Source organism: Onychomys torridus, chromosome 1, assembly GCF_903995425.1.
Source record: "Onychomys torridus chromosome 1, mOncTor1.1, whole genome shotgun sequence".
NCBI lineage: Eukaryota > Metazoa > Chordata > Mammalia > Rodentia > Cricetidae > Onychomys > Onychomys torridus.
Window position 1 is genome coordinate 45,513,107 of NC_050443.1, and position 21,030 is coordinate 45,534,136.

The 21,030-nt window shown below is 44.6% G+C and overlaps 1 protein-coding gene and 1 pseudogene across 1 annotated transcript in view; one reads left to right on the plus strand and one right to left on the minus strand.

The window, feature by feature from the left end:
* Positions 1-4,262, minus strand: part of Fam189a1 (family with sequence similarity 189 member A1) — a 423,307-nt gene extending 419,045 nt beyond the window's left edge. Inside the window, exon 1 of the mRNA XM_036184710.1 lies at positions 3,829-4,262. Within this exon, the coding sequence (XP_036040603.1) occupies positions 3,829-4,047 (219 nt within the window). The 5' untranslated portion in view covers positions 4,048-4,262. The remainder of the gene's footprint in view (positions 1-3,828) is intronic.
* A 10,642-nt stretch (positions 4,263-14,904) lies between these two features.
* On the plus strand, positions 14,905-19,774 carry LOC118570480 (annotated as a pseudogene).
* The last annotated feature ends 1,256 nt before the right edge of the window (positions 19,775-21,030 follow it).

Here is a 21,030-nt window from a genome sequence, read left to right on the forward strand (position 1 = left end):
GGTGGGGCCTTCTGGGAGGTCCCAAGGGACCTGGAAGGGACAGTGGGTCTCAGCCCTTCCTCTTCCTTCTTCTCTCTGCTTTCTGGTTCAAAGTAAGCAGGTATGCATTCCCAGCACAGTGTAGTCCTTGCCACAGACCTGAAAGCAATGGGCCAGGGGGTCAGGGACAGAAACCTCCATGTGGTGATCCTGTGTGTGCACACACGGACACATAGACAGACACACACACACATTAACACAGTCACATACATGCACACACACAGAGACATATATGCACATGCACACACACATACACATATATTCACACATACACATGTACCTATACACATACACACAGAGATGCATACATATAAATATGCACACTTATTCATCTAGTGACACAGACACACACATAAACATGTACACACATACATACACATATGAACACTCACACATTTACGCATACACATAGATAAATGATGGATAGATGGATGGGAGGGTGAGTAGTGAGTGGGTGGGTGGGTGAGTGGATGGATGGATGGATAGATAGATAGATAGATAGATAGATAGATAGATAGATAGACAGACAGACAGACAGACAGGCACATGCACGTTAACTATTAAGTTTTCCCAGGGTAATGTATCTTCAAGTTTCTCTTGAACCTTTACCTTTCAGGCATGGTTAGAGCTTTTCCTAAGAAACACAGGGTATGACCGCCTTGCCAAGGTGGATTCCTCCACCAACTGACTCTCCTCCATCCTCTGCCCCATGGACCTGTCATCTTCATTTAGGCACCTGGTGTTTTTTGTCATTGGTTTTGTTTTGTTTTGTTTTGTTTTGTTTCGTTTTGTTTTGTTTCGAAACAGGGTTTCTTTGTGCAGGCTTGGCTGTCCTGGAACCCCCTCCACTTAGTGTTTCTAAAGTGAGCAGCTAAGTTCAAGGTCACTTCTTGGCTCAGTGACCTTGGGACAGTTACTTATTTCTTCTTTAATGTTTTCAGGTCCCTCACCACAAGTTGCCAGGACTGCATGAGGAACAGGCCCTGAAGAGAGGCTGGCTTGATTGTGTGGCATTGCCCTGGCTAAGACAAGTAAGGCACCTCATGGAAATTCCAAAGGAGGGAACTGTCCAAGGCCCTGAGCACTAGGAGGCACAGTCCATGAGGCCACCAGTGAAATGGCCTATGACCCATGCAAAAGGGATCATCAGGTCTGGTGCACAGTGTGTGCTCAATAAAGTCAGAACTGTTTTCCTTAGTATTACTTTTTCCTAAATAGAAGAACTGCTGACATGATGATTCTTCATCAGGTCCAAATCACAGATGATCAAAAAGCATGAGACAGCAATGAGGAATTCCTTTCAGAAGGTTCACAGAGCAGAGTCTAGCACAAAGCCCAGTGTGGGTTTCCATAAAAGCCAGCCATCTGGGTCACCTGTCTTATAAGGGAGACCTTTCAAGGGAGTAGGGAAAATTATTCATTATCCATAGGTGATTGATCTCAGGAACCTCCAGCACCCATGGTTGGATGTTCAAATCTCTTATATGTCATATAATTTGCATATAGCCCACACATGTCTTCCTGTGTGCTTTTAAATCATCTCCAGGCTTCCTATAATGACGGATGCAATATAAATACCATGTAAATGGTTACTATGTTTTGTTTGGGTAATAATGACCAGGGAAATCTACATATTTCTGTAGAAATTAAGGAGTTTTTCTGAATATTTTCATTCCTTGATTGAATCCATGGCAACAGAAGCTGCTGATACCGAGGGCAGGATGTAAAAGGAGGGCAAAGAACCCAAGTTACCTACTCACAGCCACATCAACAGGCAAGCCTGTCCCAACTGGAACGAACCATTCTTTCTGCAGGGCAGAGACAACATGTGAAAATCACTATCCACTGCATTGAAAGAATTTAAAGACTGGAGATGAAGCTCAGTGGCAGGCAGGGCACTTGTCTCCTATGTATGGGGATGTCCCATCCCTGCACAGGAAAAAATAAAATGAATTTTAAGAACACTTGCAGTTGACTAAGTATGAAGATTAAAAAGAAGCCTGTGGGATACAGACGCAAGGACAGAGGGTAGGAGGTAAAACGTGGGAACATCTTGTGGTGGCTTCAGTGCTGTTCTCCAAAGCCCGGGGAAATTCGAGCACTCAGCCTAACACCAGGATATGACTCAGAACCGGAGAAAACTAGAACCAACCACTTATAGCTGTTGAACACTACAGCCTTTGAAACACAAACTGCATTATTGTTTTACATGTTTAACTTAACTCCTGAAGCAAAATATAGGGGATGTGTGTTTTAACATAAATCCTTTTCTGCTGTCTCCAATTAATGTCTTCTTTTTAAGGCTTATTATAAAAAGGCAGTTCTCTTGGCAAACCCTGGGGAAATCGAGCTCAGACTCAGAGAAGGTGGGGGAGGCTCACGAAAGAGCCAGGAAGCCTAATTCACCAGTCTGCCACCTGTAGGCTGGTTCCAGCAGGATGAAACTCGGTACCCACTAGACAGACATGAAAACAATGCATATTAAGTAATGCTAAAAACCGAGCAACAGATGTGTGGAGACTATATATAGGGGCGGCTTTGGACCACGGCTCCCTAGAGGCTGCCTCCCACCCACCTCCTCTCATTGATCTGAACACTGGGAGCTGTGACCACACCGTTCTGTCATCCCATTCAGCTCTCCAAGATGAGCGCCCCCCCCCAACCCCGTCTGAAATAAGCTTTGAAAATTAATACCCCCATTAGGATGAACAGCCACACCTGCATCGATCCTTGTTTCAAGGGTAGTTTTGCTAGGATCTCATTTTTAAACCAGACAAGGAACTTGCAAGAACAAAGGCCATTACAAACTAAATAAATAAATAAAATCAAGACCGAGCTTTTTCATTATTATTATTACAAAAGTTAAGAACAAACAGCGATCATTAATGTCAAAGGCTTGGTTTGGGTCTCTTTGTGTACGCGGGAATTTAAACGCATAGTGTTCACTGGAAGCCTGTAACGTATTTGTGCACCATCGACCAAATGTAGCTACAGATGTCAAGAGTTCTCGAAACAAGTGTCGGTCTTTATAAACACCCGTGCCGCATTTATCTCCTAATTCCCATATGCCCGTTCTTTATTAATATAGAAAATAAGCAACTTTCATCAAAACGCCACAAAATACCTAAATAAATAAATCATCTCGGACCGATGGCTTCTTGAATAAATGTTTCCTGGAGGAAGATTTGAGGGTCAAGCATCTGAAAATCAGTCTGGAGTTCAAAAAGCACACTCCTGGCTCCCGGTCGCCAGCTGGTCCAGAAGGGCCATTCCGGGCTTACAAGAGAAACAAGACGTCCCGTGCCAGGGAGGTTGAGTGACCAGAGAGGGGACCAGACGGTCTCCCCCGGACTGACCCGCAACCAAACGCGAAGCACCGCCCCCCCCCCCCCGACGAGGACCGCAGCGCGGGGAGCGGGCTCTGCACCCGGCTCGGGCGCCCCCGCGCCGCGCCGCCACGGTCACTGTCGCCCGCTGCCCGGGTCGGTCACTGACTAGCGGAGCTCCCGGCTGCTGCCCCAGGCGGGGACCCGCCACCTACCGCTCCCCACCAGGTGGCGAAGGGAGGGCTCCTGGTCCCTTTCCCCTTGGAAAAGTAACTCCGGGCGCAGCGCGTCGGAGCGGCAGCGCGATTCGCGACCGTCCCCGGAGTTCCCCTGCCCGGACTTGGAAACTGCACCCCGAGCCGCAGCTGCCAGACCCGGGCGTCCGCGCCCCCACTCGGCGCGGGCCGCGTCCCCGCCACTGCAGCTCCCGGTCCCGGCCCGCGCCACCGCCGCAGACACTCACCGAGAAGCCGGCCCAGAAAGGGCAGGAGTGGCGCACGCGGGCCGAGGTGGTGAGTGCCAGCGCCGCGAAGCTCACGGCCACGATGAGGCATCCGAGCGCCATCTGCGTGGCCCCGAGAGCCAGCACGATGCGGGAACGGCCCGGGCACTCGCGCAGGCGGGACAGGCTGCGGGGCAGCGCGTGCGGGCGCGGTGTGCGGGGGCCGCCGGCCGGAGGCATCGCGCCCAGCAAGCTCTCTCCGCGCTGCGCTCCTCACAGAGGCGCCGAGGCAAGTTGCGCCGGTTGCGGGGACCGCCTCCCGGCGGACAGCAGAAGCTGCGACGCGCTGTCACCGCCGGCGACGGCCCGGGCCGGGCAGAAAGCCGGGCTCCCGCAGCCCGCGCCGGTGCCCGCGCCCATGCCACAGCCACTGCGCAGGGCCCGCCGGCCGCGCTGCGCCCTCTCCCGCTCGCCGGCTCGCCCGCTCGCCCGCCCGCCCGCGCGCTCCCACCGCCGAGCGCGGGCGCGAGCCTCCGTGCCGGGTGCGAGCTGCCGCGGGCTTCGGGAGCGAGCCCAGCCGCCGCGCGCTGGGCCCGGGAGGGAGCCGGAGCCGGAGAGGGGACCAGGCAGGGAGCCCGGAGCGGGAGAAGTCGCAGGTGTGTCCTCCGCGCTGGCGCCTCCTCCCGGTCGGTGGAGGATCCCGAGGAGAGAGCGGACGGCAGCGTCTCGGCAAGGGCAAAGGAGCCGGCCGGCTCCGCGGGGAGCCTTTGGCTGGGGCGTGAAAGCCGGGCTGTGGGACCAATGGCTTTGAGCGCCAGGAGCCCTGGGATGTGCGTTTCCTGCTGTGAACCCCAGGCGTGGTGGCCTCCAGCCCCTCTGCAGAGCAGAGACTAAGATAAACCTAGGCGCTTCCCTGCAGTTCTAGAATCTCCCCCAGCAGCTGCCTAGGACACTCTGGGCATGCAGTTACCTTCTTCTATCCGCCTTTCCTTCGCGGGGCTTTTTATAAAATAAGTCCCAAGTTTGAGCTTTAAAACAATATGCAAAACGAATGTAAATATGGACATAGTAACAACCTAATAAATCTCCTATACTCCCTCTTGCCAACGGTTTTAATAACGACTGGCTTCCTTGGAATTGCAAGGAAATCTGGAAAATCGGTCGTCGTAATGGCTTTGTGGCCCTGTTGATGAGACAGCTTTAAACCTATTAACGTTGAAAGGGGCCTAAAGTGTTGGAAGTATGAAGGCTTGGCCGAAAAATAAGAAGCAAAGTTGAAAAAGATAAAAAGGCAAAGGCCATTCTTCCATGGCCTCTTGGCGGGACTTATGGAGCCCCACCCCCACCCCAACCCATGCCTGCCGCCGCCGTTGGATTGGAAATACTGAACAGTGTCCTGAAAATATCTCAATTGCTGGTGCTTGAAATTTCAGCGTTAGAGATATTGATTCCTTTGGGGCTTGACGAGCCTCTATTAAAATGCAAATTCCCCTTGAAGGGGCAATAGCTCAAGCCTTTATCAGCCAACACCTTACCCGGGATGGGATTTATTTTCCAATTTAACTGGATGACCAAGGGATGAAGAGAGAGGATGGGAATCCCAGGATAAAGTGGCTGACCTCAAAATACTGGCCTGTGACCAACTGCTGCCATCTCTCCCAGTTCTCTGTAAAATGAGTAAGCCCCTGGCCAGGTGTTTGGAGCGCCCTAGTACTGATTCCAATTTCCTGGAGGTATTTTCTGTCTAGAAGTTCTCAAGGCGGCATTTTTGTCAGCTTGAAACAATATCAAAGTGTGATACCGGACAGCCTTCATCTCCCTCATCCATCCATGCATTCTTCGGAAAACCGGTTCAGACTAGGGGTCTAAGCAGAAGCCATCCATTTAAGGCTCTTAGGGGAAGGTGCCTCACTGAACAAAACAAGCAGACGCCTTGCCTCAGACACATCAAAAGAGAAATAATCAGCATAACAAATGAGCAAATTATTTAGCTTATCCACATTGTATACTAGTCAAAATTATGTTAAACCCCTACTGTTTGCCAGAGAGAAGACTTGAGACTAGCAAAAGCAGACAAGCCCCCCCAGGGAACTTTTGATCTCCTGGGGACTTTGTTAGCACACCAATAATTGCTCCAAAGTCAGTTGCATCTGGGTTCAGTGGGATAGAAAATGCTGCTACACCTGCCACCCCACAATGGGAAGGAGCTTTCTGGTCACACTGTGGGCCAGAGGCTATTGCTATCAGCTTGGTAAGCGTGTGTGTGTGTGTGTGTGTGTGTGTGTGTGTGTGTGTGTGTGTGTGTGTAAGGGGGAAAGCAGCAGTCAAGGGATGGGGGCAAGGAGTTAGGGGGTAAGGAAGAACAATGGGGTGGCTGTGGGGCAAGGGGTGGTAGTAGATTGGGTTAAAGTGGAGACTTGCAGACATTGAGATGTTTAGAAACTAGTGATGGTTTGAACACAAGGAAGTGTTAGGGGTCTGTCTCTAGGAAATTCTCATTTATTAATTAAATTGCTGCCGAAGTAAATGTAGACGTTTTTCCATTTATGAGTGACATGCCAACAGTTCCGAGAAGCAGGAGGCATGAGTGAGATGAATTACAAATACCTACCTCTACTGAGAACTTTGACATGGAGAGAGCCAAGAGATTGATCCCAAAATTAAGCTTACTTTGCTGTCCTAAAAGTTAGTCCCATTGTTTTTTGTTTGTTTGTTTGTTTGTCTTTTGTTTCGTTTTGTTTTTTTAAAAAAGAGCTTGGAACAAAATAATTTGACAACAAACAATTTGTGAGTCAGGTAGCCCTCCAAGTTGGAAGTGCAGAGAATTCTCCTCTACAGCACCAACAATATGGAAAAAAAACGAAAAGGGGTGCAGAAAAATAGGAACCTATCAAAAGGTTAGTGGTTTCCAAATGCCTTTCCTGGTGAAGATTAAAGTAGAGGGGATGCCATTATCAGGCCACGGAAACTCAAGTGTTAGACATGTCTCAGGAAGACAGAAGAACACTTCAGCTTCAGTTTGGTATTTCAGCATGAGTGACACTGTTCTGGTTTGGTCTGTGGTAACATTTCAGGCGAGCCCAGTCTATAATTTCATTGAACATTGTTTCACAGAATTTTTAAATCCTATGCTGTTGACTATGGTGGCTGCAGTTATCTTAGAATTCAGAGTTCTAATTAAACTGAGTTGATTTCATGGGCTGGAAGCGGTGAAGAAAGAAGGAGGGAGGAACAAAAGAGGGGGGAAGAGGAGAGAGAAGAGGGAGAAAATGGCACTACCATGAGCCTACCCTCTTGCTCTGATCCTAACAACTCACCGACCCCTTTGATCCTCAGGATTTGTCTCCTATAAAACACACCATGCTGTTACAGCAGTTTGGGCAGCCTCCAGGACCAACTTAAGACAACTTCTTTTTCTCCTTGGATCAGATGAGACTACGTGACTAAAACCATTACTTTTTGAGCACAACCAAACAGATAGCTCAACTTCTTGGTGAAAGGCAAGTTGCTCACCTCTTTTGCTGTGAGAAATTGAGTGACGTTGACCAAATGTCTCGCCCTGCCATGCAATTAATTCCATTCTTGCTCCTTTCAGCCCGTACCTTTCTATAGATAAATAAGAAATGAATGTGTCCTTTTGTGTCCTCTCTAAGCAAGAAGAAATTTGTACTCAGAGCCTCTAACCTCAACAAGCAATGGTCCAAGGGACACTCTTCTGGGAATGGAAAAACTAGCAACATCAGTTTAAGGTGACTTAGAACAAGATAAAATATTTTGGAGTGCTTTCTTAAATGTATGAGAGAATTATGGAGAAAATGAAGGGACATCATGCCAAGATCCAAGAGTGGAAGAAACCAGCAAGGTGGGTGAAGATAGGATTAAAAAGATGAGTTTGCTTTCAGAGGTTTCTGGAGCTGAAGACTAGGTAATCCAGTTCCCTGCTTTGCTATGGAACCCCAAATGGCTGCGCCATCTGAGTAAAACTGCCCAGAAGGCTCAAACATGACCTCCAGCAAAGGCAACCCCATATTGCCCAACCTTCTAAGAGCCAACAAAAGCATCAGAAAGGCCTCTCCAGAGACAGTAACATCTTCCTAGGGCTCGAGTTACTTCTACATGCACTGTTCCAAACTCTCCTTCCCCTAATGCCTTCAACATTGGATGAGGTATTTATGAAAAAGCTACAGCTAATCTCCTACTCAATGTTGAAAGACCAGGTTTTTTTTTTCCCCAAGATCAGGGCTGCAACAAGGAAGTCTGCATTCACCATTTCAAGTCAACATTGCACCAAAAATAGCAATTAGACATGAACAGGAAATAAAGGCATCACAATTAAAAAGAAAATCCCAAAATTATATCAATTTGTGGATGACATTATCCTATATATAGAAAATCCAACAAAATACACATGTAAACTGTGAGGTCTAATAAGTCCAAACAAAGTATAAGGTGGGAGATGCACACACAAAAAATCAGTTGTGTTTCTATACTCTGGCCATGAGCAATCTAAAAGGGAAATTAATGAGTCAGCTCCATTTGCAGTAAGATCTAAGTGAATACAGTCCTATGAATATGTATTTAAGGGAATAAAAGTCTTATACCTCCTAAGTCACAAAGCATTGTTGAAAGAAATTCAATCTGTGAATGAAAAGACATACTATGTTCAAGGATAAAAATACAATATTAAGATGTGAATACACAAGTAATTCTACAGAACCAACACATCATTATGACATCGGCATCTTTGGCAGAAATAGAAAAATAAGTCTCCAAATTTACATAAAATTACAGGGACCACAAATACCAAGAAGATTTCTCCTCCCCACAAAAAGAAACACTCACACTTCCAGATTCCTAAGCTTACTACAAAGCTGTAGTAATGAAAACAACATGGTATTTATCAGAGGAGGAAGATAGACACCATAGAATCCATAAATAAATCCACACATTCAAGACCAACTGATCTTTGAGAAGGGTGTCAGTCAACTATCATTCAACAGGGAAAAATAAACTTCAATTGATATTTCTGGAACAATTATATTTGCATATGCAAAATGAAATATATGACTTCAATTTCATATCCCATACAGAAATTAACTCAAAGTGCATCGGAGCTCTAAATATATGAGCAAAAACTATAAAAATTCCTAGGAAGACAGCATTGGTATAAAACTTCATGGCTATGGCTCTGACTTTGGTTCTCACATGTGTGATGTAGTTTGGATGTTGAGCATCCCACAAAGGCCCATGTATTTAAGGGCTTAGTCCCCAGAGTGGTGCTGTTGGGAGGTGGTAGAACTTTTTTAAATATAGGGCCTTGGAAGAGTCCTTAGGTCACCAGGCCATCAAGAGTATGCCATTGTAATAGTGAATCTCAATTCTCATTTAATGAGCTCTAGCATCACCTGGGAGACCAGCATTTGAGCATGCATGTGGGGCATTATCTTGATATTAACTTTTGTAGAATAATATGTCCACTGTGGGTGGCACCATTACCTGGCTGAGATCCTAGATGTATAGCAAGGAGAACGTCATCAGAGCATAGCATTCCTTGCTGTTTCCTGGCTGTGGCTACGGTGTACCCAGATGCTTTAAGTTCCTGATGTTCTGACTTCCTGGCCTTGATGGAGAGTAACCTAGAATTATGAACCAAAATAAACCCTGCCTTCTTGAAATTGCTTTTGTCTAGAAATTTCATCACAGGGGCAGGGAAAGAAATGGTTCAGGAAGCAGTACCAGAAGTAGAGTCATAACTCTGACTAACCTAACCATGTGTTTCTTGGGCCCTTGGAACTACCTTGTGGCTAGAGTGTGGAAGAGTTTGGTACTTGGAATTAGAAAAGCCTATCATTGCTGGGTGTTGGTGGCACATGCCTTTAATCCCAGCACTCGGGAGGCAGAGGCAGGTGGATCTTTGTAAGTTCGAGGCCAGCCTGGTCTCCAAAGCGAGTTCCAGGAAAGGCGCAATGCTACACAGAGAAACCCTGTCTCAAAAAAATATATATATAGAAAGAAAGAAAAGAAAAGCCTATCATGCAGAGTTTAATGAGCTATTCTGGTGGGAGCTTGGAAGACAAGAATGCAAAGGAAGGACCTGTGAGATGGTTAATGGGTAAAGGTAATTGCTACCTGATGGTGCTATCCTGATGACCTGAGTCCAATTTCCAGAGCCCGTGTAAAGATGGACTTCACAAAGTTGTCCGCTGATCTCCACATATATACCACGCACTTGTGTGTGTGTGTGTGTGTGTGTGTGTGTGTGTGTGTGTGCTCTTGAGCACATGTGTGCGTGCCCTACACACATCTTACACACACACACATAAACACACATGATAATAGAAATAAACATTTTTTTACCAAAAAAAAAAAAAAATTCCAAGAGAAATGCAGACCACAGAGGCCTGAATCCCCAAGTTTCACAGGCGAACACAGGACTCTATTAGGAATGAGGCTTCATGATGTATGCTGTCAAAGAAACTGACTGTGATCTGCCATGTCTTGAGAACTTGAATGGTGTTGAACTGAAAACTAAGGGACTAGTTTGTCAGAGAAAAGTTGAAGACAGGAAAAGCCTTCAGGCCAGTGGTAAGACGGCAGCTGCAATCAGTACACAGACCAGTGCCACTAAAGAGACCTCTCCTGCACTGGGGTACTCAAGATAAAACCCCACCCATCTAAGACTCTACCATGGGAAGTTCCAAATTCATTTGGAAGAAGAAAGCCTGAACTAAAGGGTCCCCTGCTCCTCAAAGATAACTATCTGAGGGTATGTTTCCCACAGCTTAGCTGTGGTCTAAGGGGGCCAGTTGCATCTCAAGCTTTGCATCAGAACTTGGCAGCATCATTCACATGGAACTGCCCTGGGAAGTGTGGAAGATGCAAGAGCAGGTGGATCACAGAGTCATGTTCCACTGGTTCAGCGATCAGCAGAGGTCAGGCAATGAGTGGCAGGGTTGGAGACCTTGCAAGAAGAGCCTGAGAGACCACTGTGTGAAGCTATGAAGGGTAAGTTGAAGTTGTAACTGGGACCCCAGGATATTGGAGATGCCAGGACCAAAGAATATCCACTGAGGAAAACTGTAGTCTTCTCTATGTAGTTTTTACTTTATAACTATAGTCATAAAAGCCAACCTAACACAGAGGTTATATGTGGTGCAGATAATAAAGCTGGGAGAGGGGGCGGTGGGACTCACTCAGCCCTTTGGAGCCTAGTCAATGTCATCAAGGGCCAGACATGGAGTTACAGGACTTGGTTTTTGCCCTGCTGGATTTGGGACTTCATTTGGTCCAATCATGCCTTGTCAAGCCCCAGTTCTTCCATTCTGAATGAAAATGTTTGTGCTCTTGTATGATGGAAAGAAGTTATTTATTTTTTATTTTGTAGCAGTTCACAGTTGGGCAGTCACCTCAGACTCAGACAAGATGTTGATTTGAGACTGTTAAACTTTTGGAATTGTTAAAGACTATGAGCACTTTGAAGGTTGGACTGTAATTTGCGTTATTGGATAAGCATGGGACTCTGAGGACAAGTGGTGAGCGGCTATTCTTTAAATGGTGTCTTTTGAAATTCAGATTGGCAGGAGTGGAGCTGTGACAGTTGTGACAAGTCAATGTAATCATGACGAGCTCTAGACTCGCCTGGGAGACCAGCCTCTGGGCATACCTGTGGGGGATTATCTTGATTAGGTTCACTGAGATGGGAAGACCTGCCACTGTGGGTGACACCATTCCCTAGGCTGGGATCCTAGACTATATAAAAAGCAGAAAGTGGTCTCAGCACAGCATCTGTTGTTTCCTGTTTCCTGACTGTGGCTGTGATGCCCTATGCTCCTGCTGCTGTGACTTCCCCATGATGGACCACAGCCTGAAGCTGTGAGTTAAAATAACCCTCCCTTGCTTACATTGCCTTTGTTGGGGCATTTTATTATAGCAACAGGAAAAGAAATCAGGACGGCCCTCAAAGGAGTTTGTGGAGCCCGGCACCTTCATTTTTCTCTTTTATTTTTCTAGAGATGAGGGTTGCTTCACCATGTAATCCCTGCCACGGTCATCTGGGTGCAATCAGATAGGTGAGTCAGAGGCACCCTGAGCAATGAATCCACTCTATTTTGCAATGGAATCTGCAAAAAGAAAAAAATAGACCAAGTTAAACCCATTCTCTTTATAAACTAATTATATCAGGTGTTTCATTATAGTAATAGTCAACTGGTAAATTATGGAAACAAAAACATGAGCAATGAAGAAAAAATTAGGTAACTCATACTCAAGGAACTAAAACCTTTTTATGATTCAAGGAACATTATTAAGAAAATTAAACCCAGAAAATAATATGTGCTGGCAAGGATATGGGGAAATAAGACAAGTTGTACATTGCTATAACATAATAGAGCCATTGTCGAAAATGGCTATAAGAATTCCCCCAACAAAGTTAAGAATAATTATCTTATGATTAAGAAAGGAAGTACATACCCAAAGGAATTTGAAAGCACAAACTCAAAGAGATATTTGTGCATTCAGGTTCACAGCTGCATTGTTCAGACTAGACAACTCAACTACCCAGTAACAAATTAGTGGAAGTCTGGGAGAAGCACTTGCTATGCAAGCTTGATGATGTGAGTTAGGATACCCAAACCTATGTCAAAGCCAGAAGAGTGTACAGGCATCTGCAATTTCAGCACATCTGTGAGGAGATGGAGAGCTAAGATGGGACGACTGCTGGAAGCCAGCTACCCTGGTATTTGAACAATAGCAGCATCTATCCACAGACCCCTGCCCAAACAAGGTTGAAGATGAGAATGGACAACCCAAGGTTGTTGCCCTCTGACCTTCACATGCATACCTGCCATGGCACATGCATACACACACACACACACACACACACACACACACACACACACGCACACACACACATATATATGAAGGAGATCTAAATAAAATTGCCAAATATTGAGACAGAGACATTTCTTATCACCAAATGAAGCTATGAATACCAAAATTGGATTATATCAAATTGAGTTTTTGTCTAAAGGGGTCCCCAAACAATCCAGTCTTGTTGCCAAGACTATAGGTTGCTCTTCACACACTGATGGCAAGGCCCCATTGCTGAAAACAACATCTACACAGCTCATTGAACATGGAGAAGTTGAGCGGGTGCCTGCATAGAGCCTTTGCCCCTACATTCTAGGGTCGTTGGTTCAGGAAGGTGCTGAAACAAACACCATCTGAGCCACAAACCCTGTGATCTACAATGCAGTCCTGCATGTAAGACATGCTAGAGCAATGATGGCATAAACCTTGTGGGAGTACCCAACCAATGTCTGATTTGCCTGAAGGCCACTCCTTGAAATGAAACCCATACCTGACACTGTTTGGGTGATCAAGAACCTGAGATTATATAGGACCTGGGAGGAAACCAAATACTACTGTTCTAAAAAGAAATGTAGCAGTGAAATGACTCTTAATGACATTCCACTACACTCATAGATCAGTGCCTTGCTCAGCCATCATCAGAGAAGCTTCCTTATAGCAAACTTTCCTATCAGACTATCTTTGGACCGCCATCCCACAAATAATGACCTGGATATTTATTATTAATTATGGAAGCTTGACCTTTGCTTAGGCTTTTTCCCAGCTAGCTCTTATAACTAACTTTAACCTGCTTCTATTAACCTGTTTTTACCTTTCCTCAGTATGGCATGTCCGACTTGCTACAAGTCTGCTGGCATAATACACCTGCCAAGATTCCTTCCTCTCTCTCCCCAGAAATCCTGCCTATCCTCTCCTAGCTATTGGACATTAGCTTTTTATTACATTAATCACAGCAACACATCTTCACACACCTTCTACAGCATATGGGAACAAATACAGAGACTCACAGCTAGATATTATGTAGAAAGTGAGAGACCTTGGAGTACTCCACCCTAAAAGGGTTATCTCCATCAAATCCCTCCCCCTCAAGACTAAGGGAATCCTGTGAAAGAGGAGGCAGAAAGAACATAAGAGCCAGAGGGGATGGAGGACACCAGGAAAACAAGGCCCTCTAAATCAATATGAACAAAGCTCATAAGAACTCACAGACACTGAGGCAGGATGCGTATTACCTGCATGGGTCTGTACCATGTCCTTTCTGTATATTTTATGGCTTCCAGGCTAGTGTTTTTGTGGGATTCCTGGCTGTGCAATTGATTGGGTCTCTGATTCTTATGCCTTCTTTTGGGCTCTTTTCCTTCTGTGTATTTGTTTTGTCCAATTCTGATATATTAATTTTGGTTTGATCTTATTATGTTTTGTTTTATTATCCCTTAGAGGCTTGTTTGTTTTTCTAGTGAGAGACAGGAAGGGAGTGGGTCCAGATGGGAGGGGAGGTTGGGGACAGAGCTAGGAAGAGCAGAGGGAGGATGACCAGGATATATTATGGGAGAAAAAAAAAACTTTATTTTAAAGAAAAAGAAAAAATAACTGAAAGACAACCCAGTATCCAGAAAGGAGAACACTCATCCTGACGACCCCTGAGATATTGTTGCTTCATAGGCTCTTGATAAGATTTTAATGCACCACAGGTAGAAGGGGATTGTGCAAGCATTGGGAGCTGAATGCTGAGCAGCATTATCCCACTGATATTGAGCCCTGCCCAGCCATGCATGCCATCCTAATGTTCCTGGCACAGTCCTTCACAGATAGTGGTAGTCCACTCTATTTATTAAATTAATCCTGTATCCTAAGCTCTCTGTTAAAATGGAAATTCTTATCACTTCCGAGCCGCTATTGACTAGGCTTTTCTGAAAATCCCCTGAGAAATAACTGATGCTGGATTATCCAGAGAGGGTAATGAGGCTAAGAAGGAAGTTCCAGCTAAGTTAATTCAACTCGCATTATTAAATCAAGTTATTAGAAATCTATGTATTCTAATGATTTCATTAGAATAAGAAGCTATTCATATTCATACACACTGACTCTGACAAAATTATACATGAAGGAAATGTTTTGCCTTTAGGAAAACTATCAAAATTATGAACCAAGCCACATGAGACATTGTGATTCTCATCCATCAACTGAACAGAAAATAATGAAGTGAAATTTATCATTTGGATTTGAAGCATGAGAGTCACCTTCAACCAGAACCCTTTCACTAACAATTTCTACTGTGAGAAACCAAAGGAAAACTCCTTGCTTATGGACAAACAGGAGGGCTCCAGGAAAGTAGGCATCAGGAGTCATTCATCTTTCCTGTCCACTACGTTCCCCACAGCAACAGTGATATGACAGAAGAACACTGAGACCTACATGTCAGAATGTGATGCCCTCTCCATGCATGTCATCTCTGGGTTTAATGGAACCCTGGGCCATCAGCAACTTCTCTCCCCACTCTCCAAGAGGTTTCCCTAGGACTCTGCTCCAAAGCATCCTGTCCTTTGTTGATGCTTCCAGAAATCAGTGGGTCATTCTTGCTGAGAATGACTTTCTTCCACCCCTATGTGACTTTCATCCAAGCTTTGAGCCTTTTCTTGTATGTGAAAGGTAGGATGGAAAAGTGGGCTAGGCAGAAGATGGGTCCACCCTGCTTCATGGCCTTGGCGTGGTTCCACACCCTGCTGAAAGCACAGGCAGTTCTCACCTCTTGAGTCCCTGTGGGAATTAAATGATGTGACAATGTAAAATCCTTACAACAGCACCTGGCACAGGGCACACTCCAAGAGCCAATCATCTTTCTATTATGTCAGTACTCACTCCTAAATTTACATCTCTGAGCTCCAGCTTCTAGCCTAGAAAAAGTCTGGAGAGACCAAAAGGTAACTTTGAATCTGCAACAGCACGAAAAGGCAGCAAAAAGGAAGAGACTGGGGCTGGAGAGATGGCTCAGTGGTTAAGAGCACTGACCGCTCTTCCAGAGGACCTGGGTTCAGTTCCCAGCACCCACATGGCAGCTCACAACCGTCTGAAACTCCAGGGTAGCCGACACCCTCACACAGACATACATACACTAATGCACATAAAATAAAGATAACTTAAAAAAAAATGTAGAGACTGTTTTAGCTTAAATCACCCATCCCCTGACACGCTGATGGTGGGAGACTTCAATAGCCCACTTTCACCCAGCGGCAGGTCCTCCAGACAAAACTAAACAGAGAAATGTGGGCGCTAACTGACGTCATAAACCAAGTGGACTTAATAGATATTTGTAGAACATCTTACCCAAACACAAAATAATATACTTTCTTCTCAGTGGCCCTCGGAACTTTCTTCAAAAGCAACCACATACCTGCACATGAAGAAAGTCTAAACAGATACAAGAACATTGAAATAACATCCTGCAGCCTACCTGACCACCACAGATTAAAGCTGTATGTCAACACCAACAGAAATCTTACAAACTCATGGAAACTGAACAAGTCACTACTGAATGAAAAATGGGTCAAGACAGAAATTGGGAATAAAATTTAAAACTTTCTGGAATTGGGTGAAAATGAATATTACAGCATAACCAAGGTGATTCTAAGAGGCAAGTTCGTATCACTCCATGACAAAAAAAAAAAATGGAGAGATCTCATGCTAGTAATTTAACAGCACACCTGAAATATCCAGAATCCTCATCCCTAAAAGGGACGTCTCCAACAAATCCCTCCCCTCAGGGCTCAGAGAACTCTGCAGAAGAGGAGACAGAAAGAGTGAAGAGCCAGAGGGGATGGAGGACACTAGAAACCCAGGCCGTCTAGACACAACATCATTGGAGCACTTATGAAATCACAGAGACGGTGGCAGCTTGCACAGGTCTGCACAGGTCTACACCAGATGGGGTCCTGGAACTGAAAGGGGAAGTGGACACACGCCCCCATTTCTACCCAGAAGCTACCTCCAACTGACGGCTACTTAGAAATGGAAAATTAGTTTTCTCCAAGTGAGTCTGTCTCTCTGGGGAAACAAACCACTCTTAACGACATTAGATGGTCACCCTTAAATGAACTCAAAGGCATTTTGGAGGATCTTCATCTCATAATGTGAAGTCAGGGTGTTTGTTTTCTACCTTACAGGTTCTTTGTGTATATATTATGGCTTCTGGTTTGGTTTTGGTTTTGGTTTTGGTTTTTTTGTTTTTGGTTTTGGTTTTGGTTTTGGTTTGTTTTTCGAGACAGGGTTTCTCTGTGTAGCTTTGTGCCTTTCCTGGAACTCACTTGGTAGCCCAGGCTGGCCTCGAACTCACAGAGATCCGCCACCTGAGTGCTGGGATTAAAGGTGTGCGCCACCACCGCCCTGCTGGTTTGGGTTTTTTATGGGATTCCTGAGTGTGCAATGGTGTGTGTGTGGTGTGTAGGGGGGTCGGGTCCATATGTGGGAGGTTTTGTAGTTTTTCTTTGGCCCTTTATCTTGTTTGGTGGTTTTGTCCTATTCCAATTTCTTTGTGTTTTATTTACCTTATTTTATTTTATTATTATCTCTTAGATGCCTGTGTGTTTTCTAAGGAGAGACCAAAAGGGTGTGGGTCTGGAGGGGAGGGGAGGTGGAGAGGAACAGAGAATAGGGAGGGGGAACCATAATCAGAATATGTTGTATGGGGAGAAAAAGGCTGCTCACTCAGAAGTTCCTCAAATAAAATGATCTCCAAACCAACACATGCACAAATTGAAACACAATAAATATGAAAAAACATGATTCCTCAGAAGTATCCTAATTCCTCAACTACTAAACTCAAAGATATTGAAGTCTGAAAAATGTTGAGGATTTCAAAAGTTAATACTAAAAAAATATCGGTTGACCTCAAAGAGAATAAAAACTAATCAATTAAATGCAGAAAGTGAAGAAGAAAGCAACATAGAGGAAAAGGTCCCCAGCATAGGTGAAATAATCAACAATAAGAAGAAAAAATCAGGAAAGAAATTGATATTTTAAAAATAATAGAAATTTAGGAAGGAGAAAACTCAATGAATCCAGTAAAAAAAAAAAAAAAAAAAAAACTGAAAAAAAAAATAACAGTAGACTTAAACAAGCAGAAGGAAACCTATCAGGGATGGAACACAAGAACGAGGAAAATTTACATTTCAAACATCAATAGAGAAAAAAGTAAGACAAGTATGGCCATCGTGTCCAAGAACTCTGGAATATCAAGAGTCCAAATAGAAGAATCCAAAGCTGAAATGAAATCTAAAGGCATGGAATATGGATTCAATGAGTCTATAGCAGGAAATTTCCCGAATCTAGGAAAAGAAATAAACATTGAAGAACAGAGAGGTAGGTAGGGCAGCGCGCTACTGCAGCTACATCCCTGGAGCTGCTGGGCACCCCAGGAGAAGCTGTGGTCTATGAGGAGACAGAGGGAGACCAGGAAGACGGCTTAGGGATCGACAGGACGATGGGAAGTTGTTTTTGGCTGCAGAAAAGAGTAATCAGTGTTGCAGAAGAGGAAAAGGAACCTGGAAAAACGCTGTGAACATGAAAGTAACCAACGCACGTGACCTCCCTGAGTCACGGTTCTCACAGTCACTGTGCAGTGAGTGAGTTCCAGCTGGGGAGAAACTACTTTTTGGTGTGCTACCCACACATCATTGCACCACCATTTCTGGAAAAGCGGGCAGTTTGTGTGGCATAAAGCCTCCGCTGACAACATGGATCCAGACTTTGTGGAGAGACGAAGGATAGGCTTAGAAAACATTGTCTTGGAGGCTCACTTCACATCCTGTCCTTTGTAGAGACAAAAAATCTATTTGTTTTTAACGCAGGAAGGTAGCTGGGGAAGACCGTGAATGAGACAGGATTCCATCTGAAGGCTGACTCCAGGTTAAAAGTACTTAATGCAACATTCAGAGGGAAAAACTCAGGCAGATTCCACAGAGCTGAAACACTACAGTACTAAGTTCCAGTACCTCTTCTCACATCACCGTTGGGTAACAGCTAGAGCAGCAGATCCACTCTACCTTATGTGGACGGCTCTACCAGGCCCAAGCAGAGCAAACATGGCTCCAGCAAGTCTTGCCCTTACCTCTCCCTTGCTAGATTAGATTACACTACAGAGCTGGCCACCAAGGTCTGTTCCCTTATTTGGCCGCTTTCTTATGCCTCATTCATCTCTGAGGCTGATCAAAAAGGTCCAACTAACAAAAACATCAAGCTCCAGCAATCAAAAATCCCCATTTGGCTACCCCAATTAAAATACCCAATCAGAACTTACCAACCCATCCTAGCTCATTCTAACGCAGACCTCCCCACTTTTCCTCTTAAAAGTAACCCCTTCAGAGCTACTTGTTGCTGTTTCTGCCCGATTCACATTCAGCCACCTTGTCTCTTTGCCTTGCTTGATAAAGGATCTCTTTGTGTTTGGAAATCTGTGTTTGGGTGTGGTCTGTGCCTAATCCGGGGTCCAGAGGGGAGAACCCTGCAACACACTGGTCCCTTCAGTGTGTATAAAATGCATGAGAATCGTGGAGAGTTTTTAGTGAATGGAATGCCATCCGAAAAGAATTGGGAGATGGACCACAGAGTGTTGGCATCACATAGATGTGTATGCATCTTCTACTGATGATATTTTGGAAGATGAAAAACACTTTGCAGATCAGCTTAAGGAGTATTTTCCCCCCAGAAGCCCTGTGCCTGAGCACAGGAAGCATGAGCTTATGCAGTTTGACTAGGAGCCACTGCTCAGGACTTAGCTTCCAAGAAACAGTCATGTGAGGAGCTGGCCACTGGGGCTGTGAGAACATTCTCATCGAAGGGAGTGACTACTGAACTCTTTGGTTGAGAAACTCCCCAGCGAAGAGAAGCCAGAATAAAGATGGTAAAAGAACAGGTAAATGAAGGAGAACAGCAGCTGAAGTCTAAAAATCTGGAAGGCAGAGAATTTATGACAAATGCATGGGCTGACACCGAGTGCTTGGAGGCACAAAAGAGCCGGGACCTGCAGGAAGCCCTCATCAGCTGGACCGTCAAGTTTGGACCAATGCTAAGGAATGCTTTAGCAAGATGTAATCCTGTGAAGTGACTTTATTTTCCAAGTACCCCAAAGCAGAAACACATGGAAAAAGAAACTCAATTGCTATCTAATATACATTAAAACACACAGTAAACTGAACAAATCAGCTATCTTTAACCTAAGTACAGTTGTGTTCATATAACACAAAAGGATACATTTTAATGAAGAATAAATATTACAATTTGAACTGTGGTGAACTGGTGTAGATTCCAAAATGTTAAGTTAATAAAATATGCCAACAGATTGTTAGGCTTCTGAACCAATGACTCAATGTCAGAATGTTAGTTGTTTCTCATGTGATCCCCTCAATGCCAATGGTTCCAGATCATTCCACATAGAGTTTCTTCCCAAGATGAAATCTCCACCTTCACCTGGTAGGACCCATTCTGCTGTAGGGTTTTTGTGTTTTTTTTTTTTTTTTTTTTATCTTGCCTTATAGTTGAGCTGTTTGGTTTGACAAAGCTCAGCAGAAACTTACTGTGGAATATGAGGTTTTCTTCCCTGTTTGTAGACCTCTGTACCATCTGACAACACTGGAAAATGCTTTCAGTTCGTGTTCCACCAAGATTTTGATACTGGTCAGAAATTTTATACTGCCAGCAAGGAAGTCTCAGCTTCTCGGATATGCAGTGGAATTAATTCATTATTGTGATCCAGGAATGGCTGTATAGACAGTTTTAACTGAATATTGTTATTCTCAAATAATTGTTAACCTCAGCAACAAGTCTCAACTTCTGCTTGGCTCTGTGCATTTCAGGGGAGGAGATATACCGTTTCCATGTGTAAGACACTCACAGAGCACATGCGCCGATGCCGCCATCATTAATGTGCTTTTCTATTGCCTGGCTGTGATTGTTTGTAAAGATAAATTATGTTGTTGTTGTTGTTGTTTTAATGTGTACATGTTCAGGAGCCAAGCAGTCTCACTCCACTAGTTTGCAGAATATTAAATGTGCGCTCATTATTTCCATAGTTTTAAAACTACCCTCAGGGCGGCTGGAGAGGTGGCTCAGAGGTTAAGAGCACTGGCTGTTCTTCCAGAGGTCCTGAGTTCAATCCTCAGCAACCACATGGTGGCTCACAACATCTGTAATGAGATCTGGTGCCCTCTTCTAGCATGTAGACAGAACACTGTATGTGTAATATATAAATAAATCTTAAAAAGAAGAAGAAGAAGAAGAAGAAGAAGAAGAAGAAGAAGAAGAAGAAGAAGAAATCCCCCCCCAAAAAAAAACTACCCTCAGTACTGTTTAACATTTGACTTT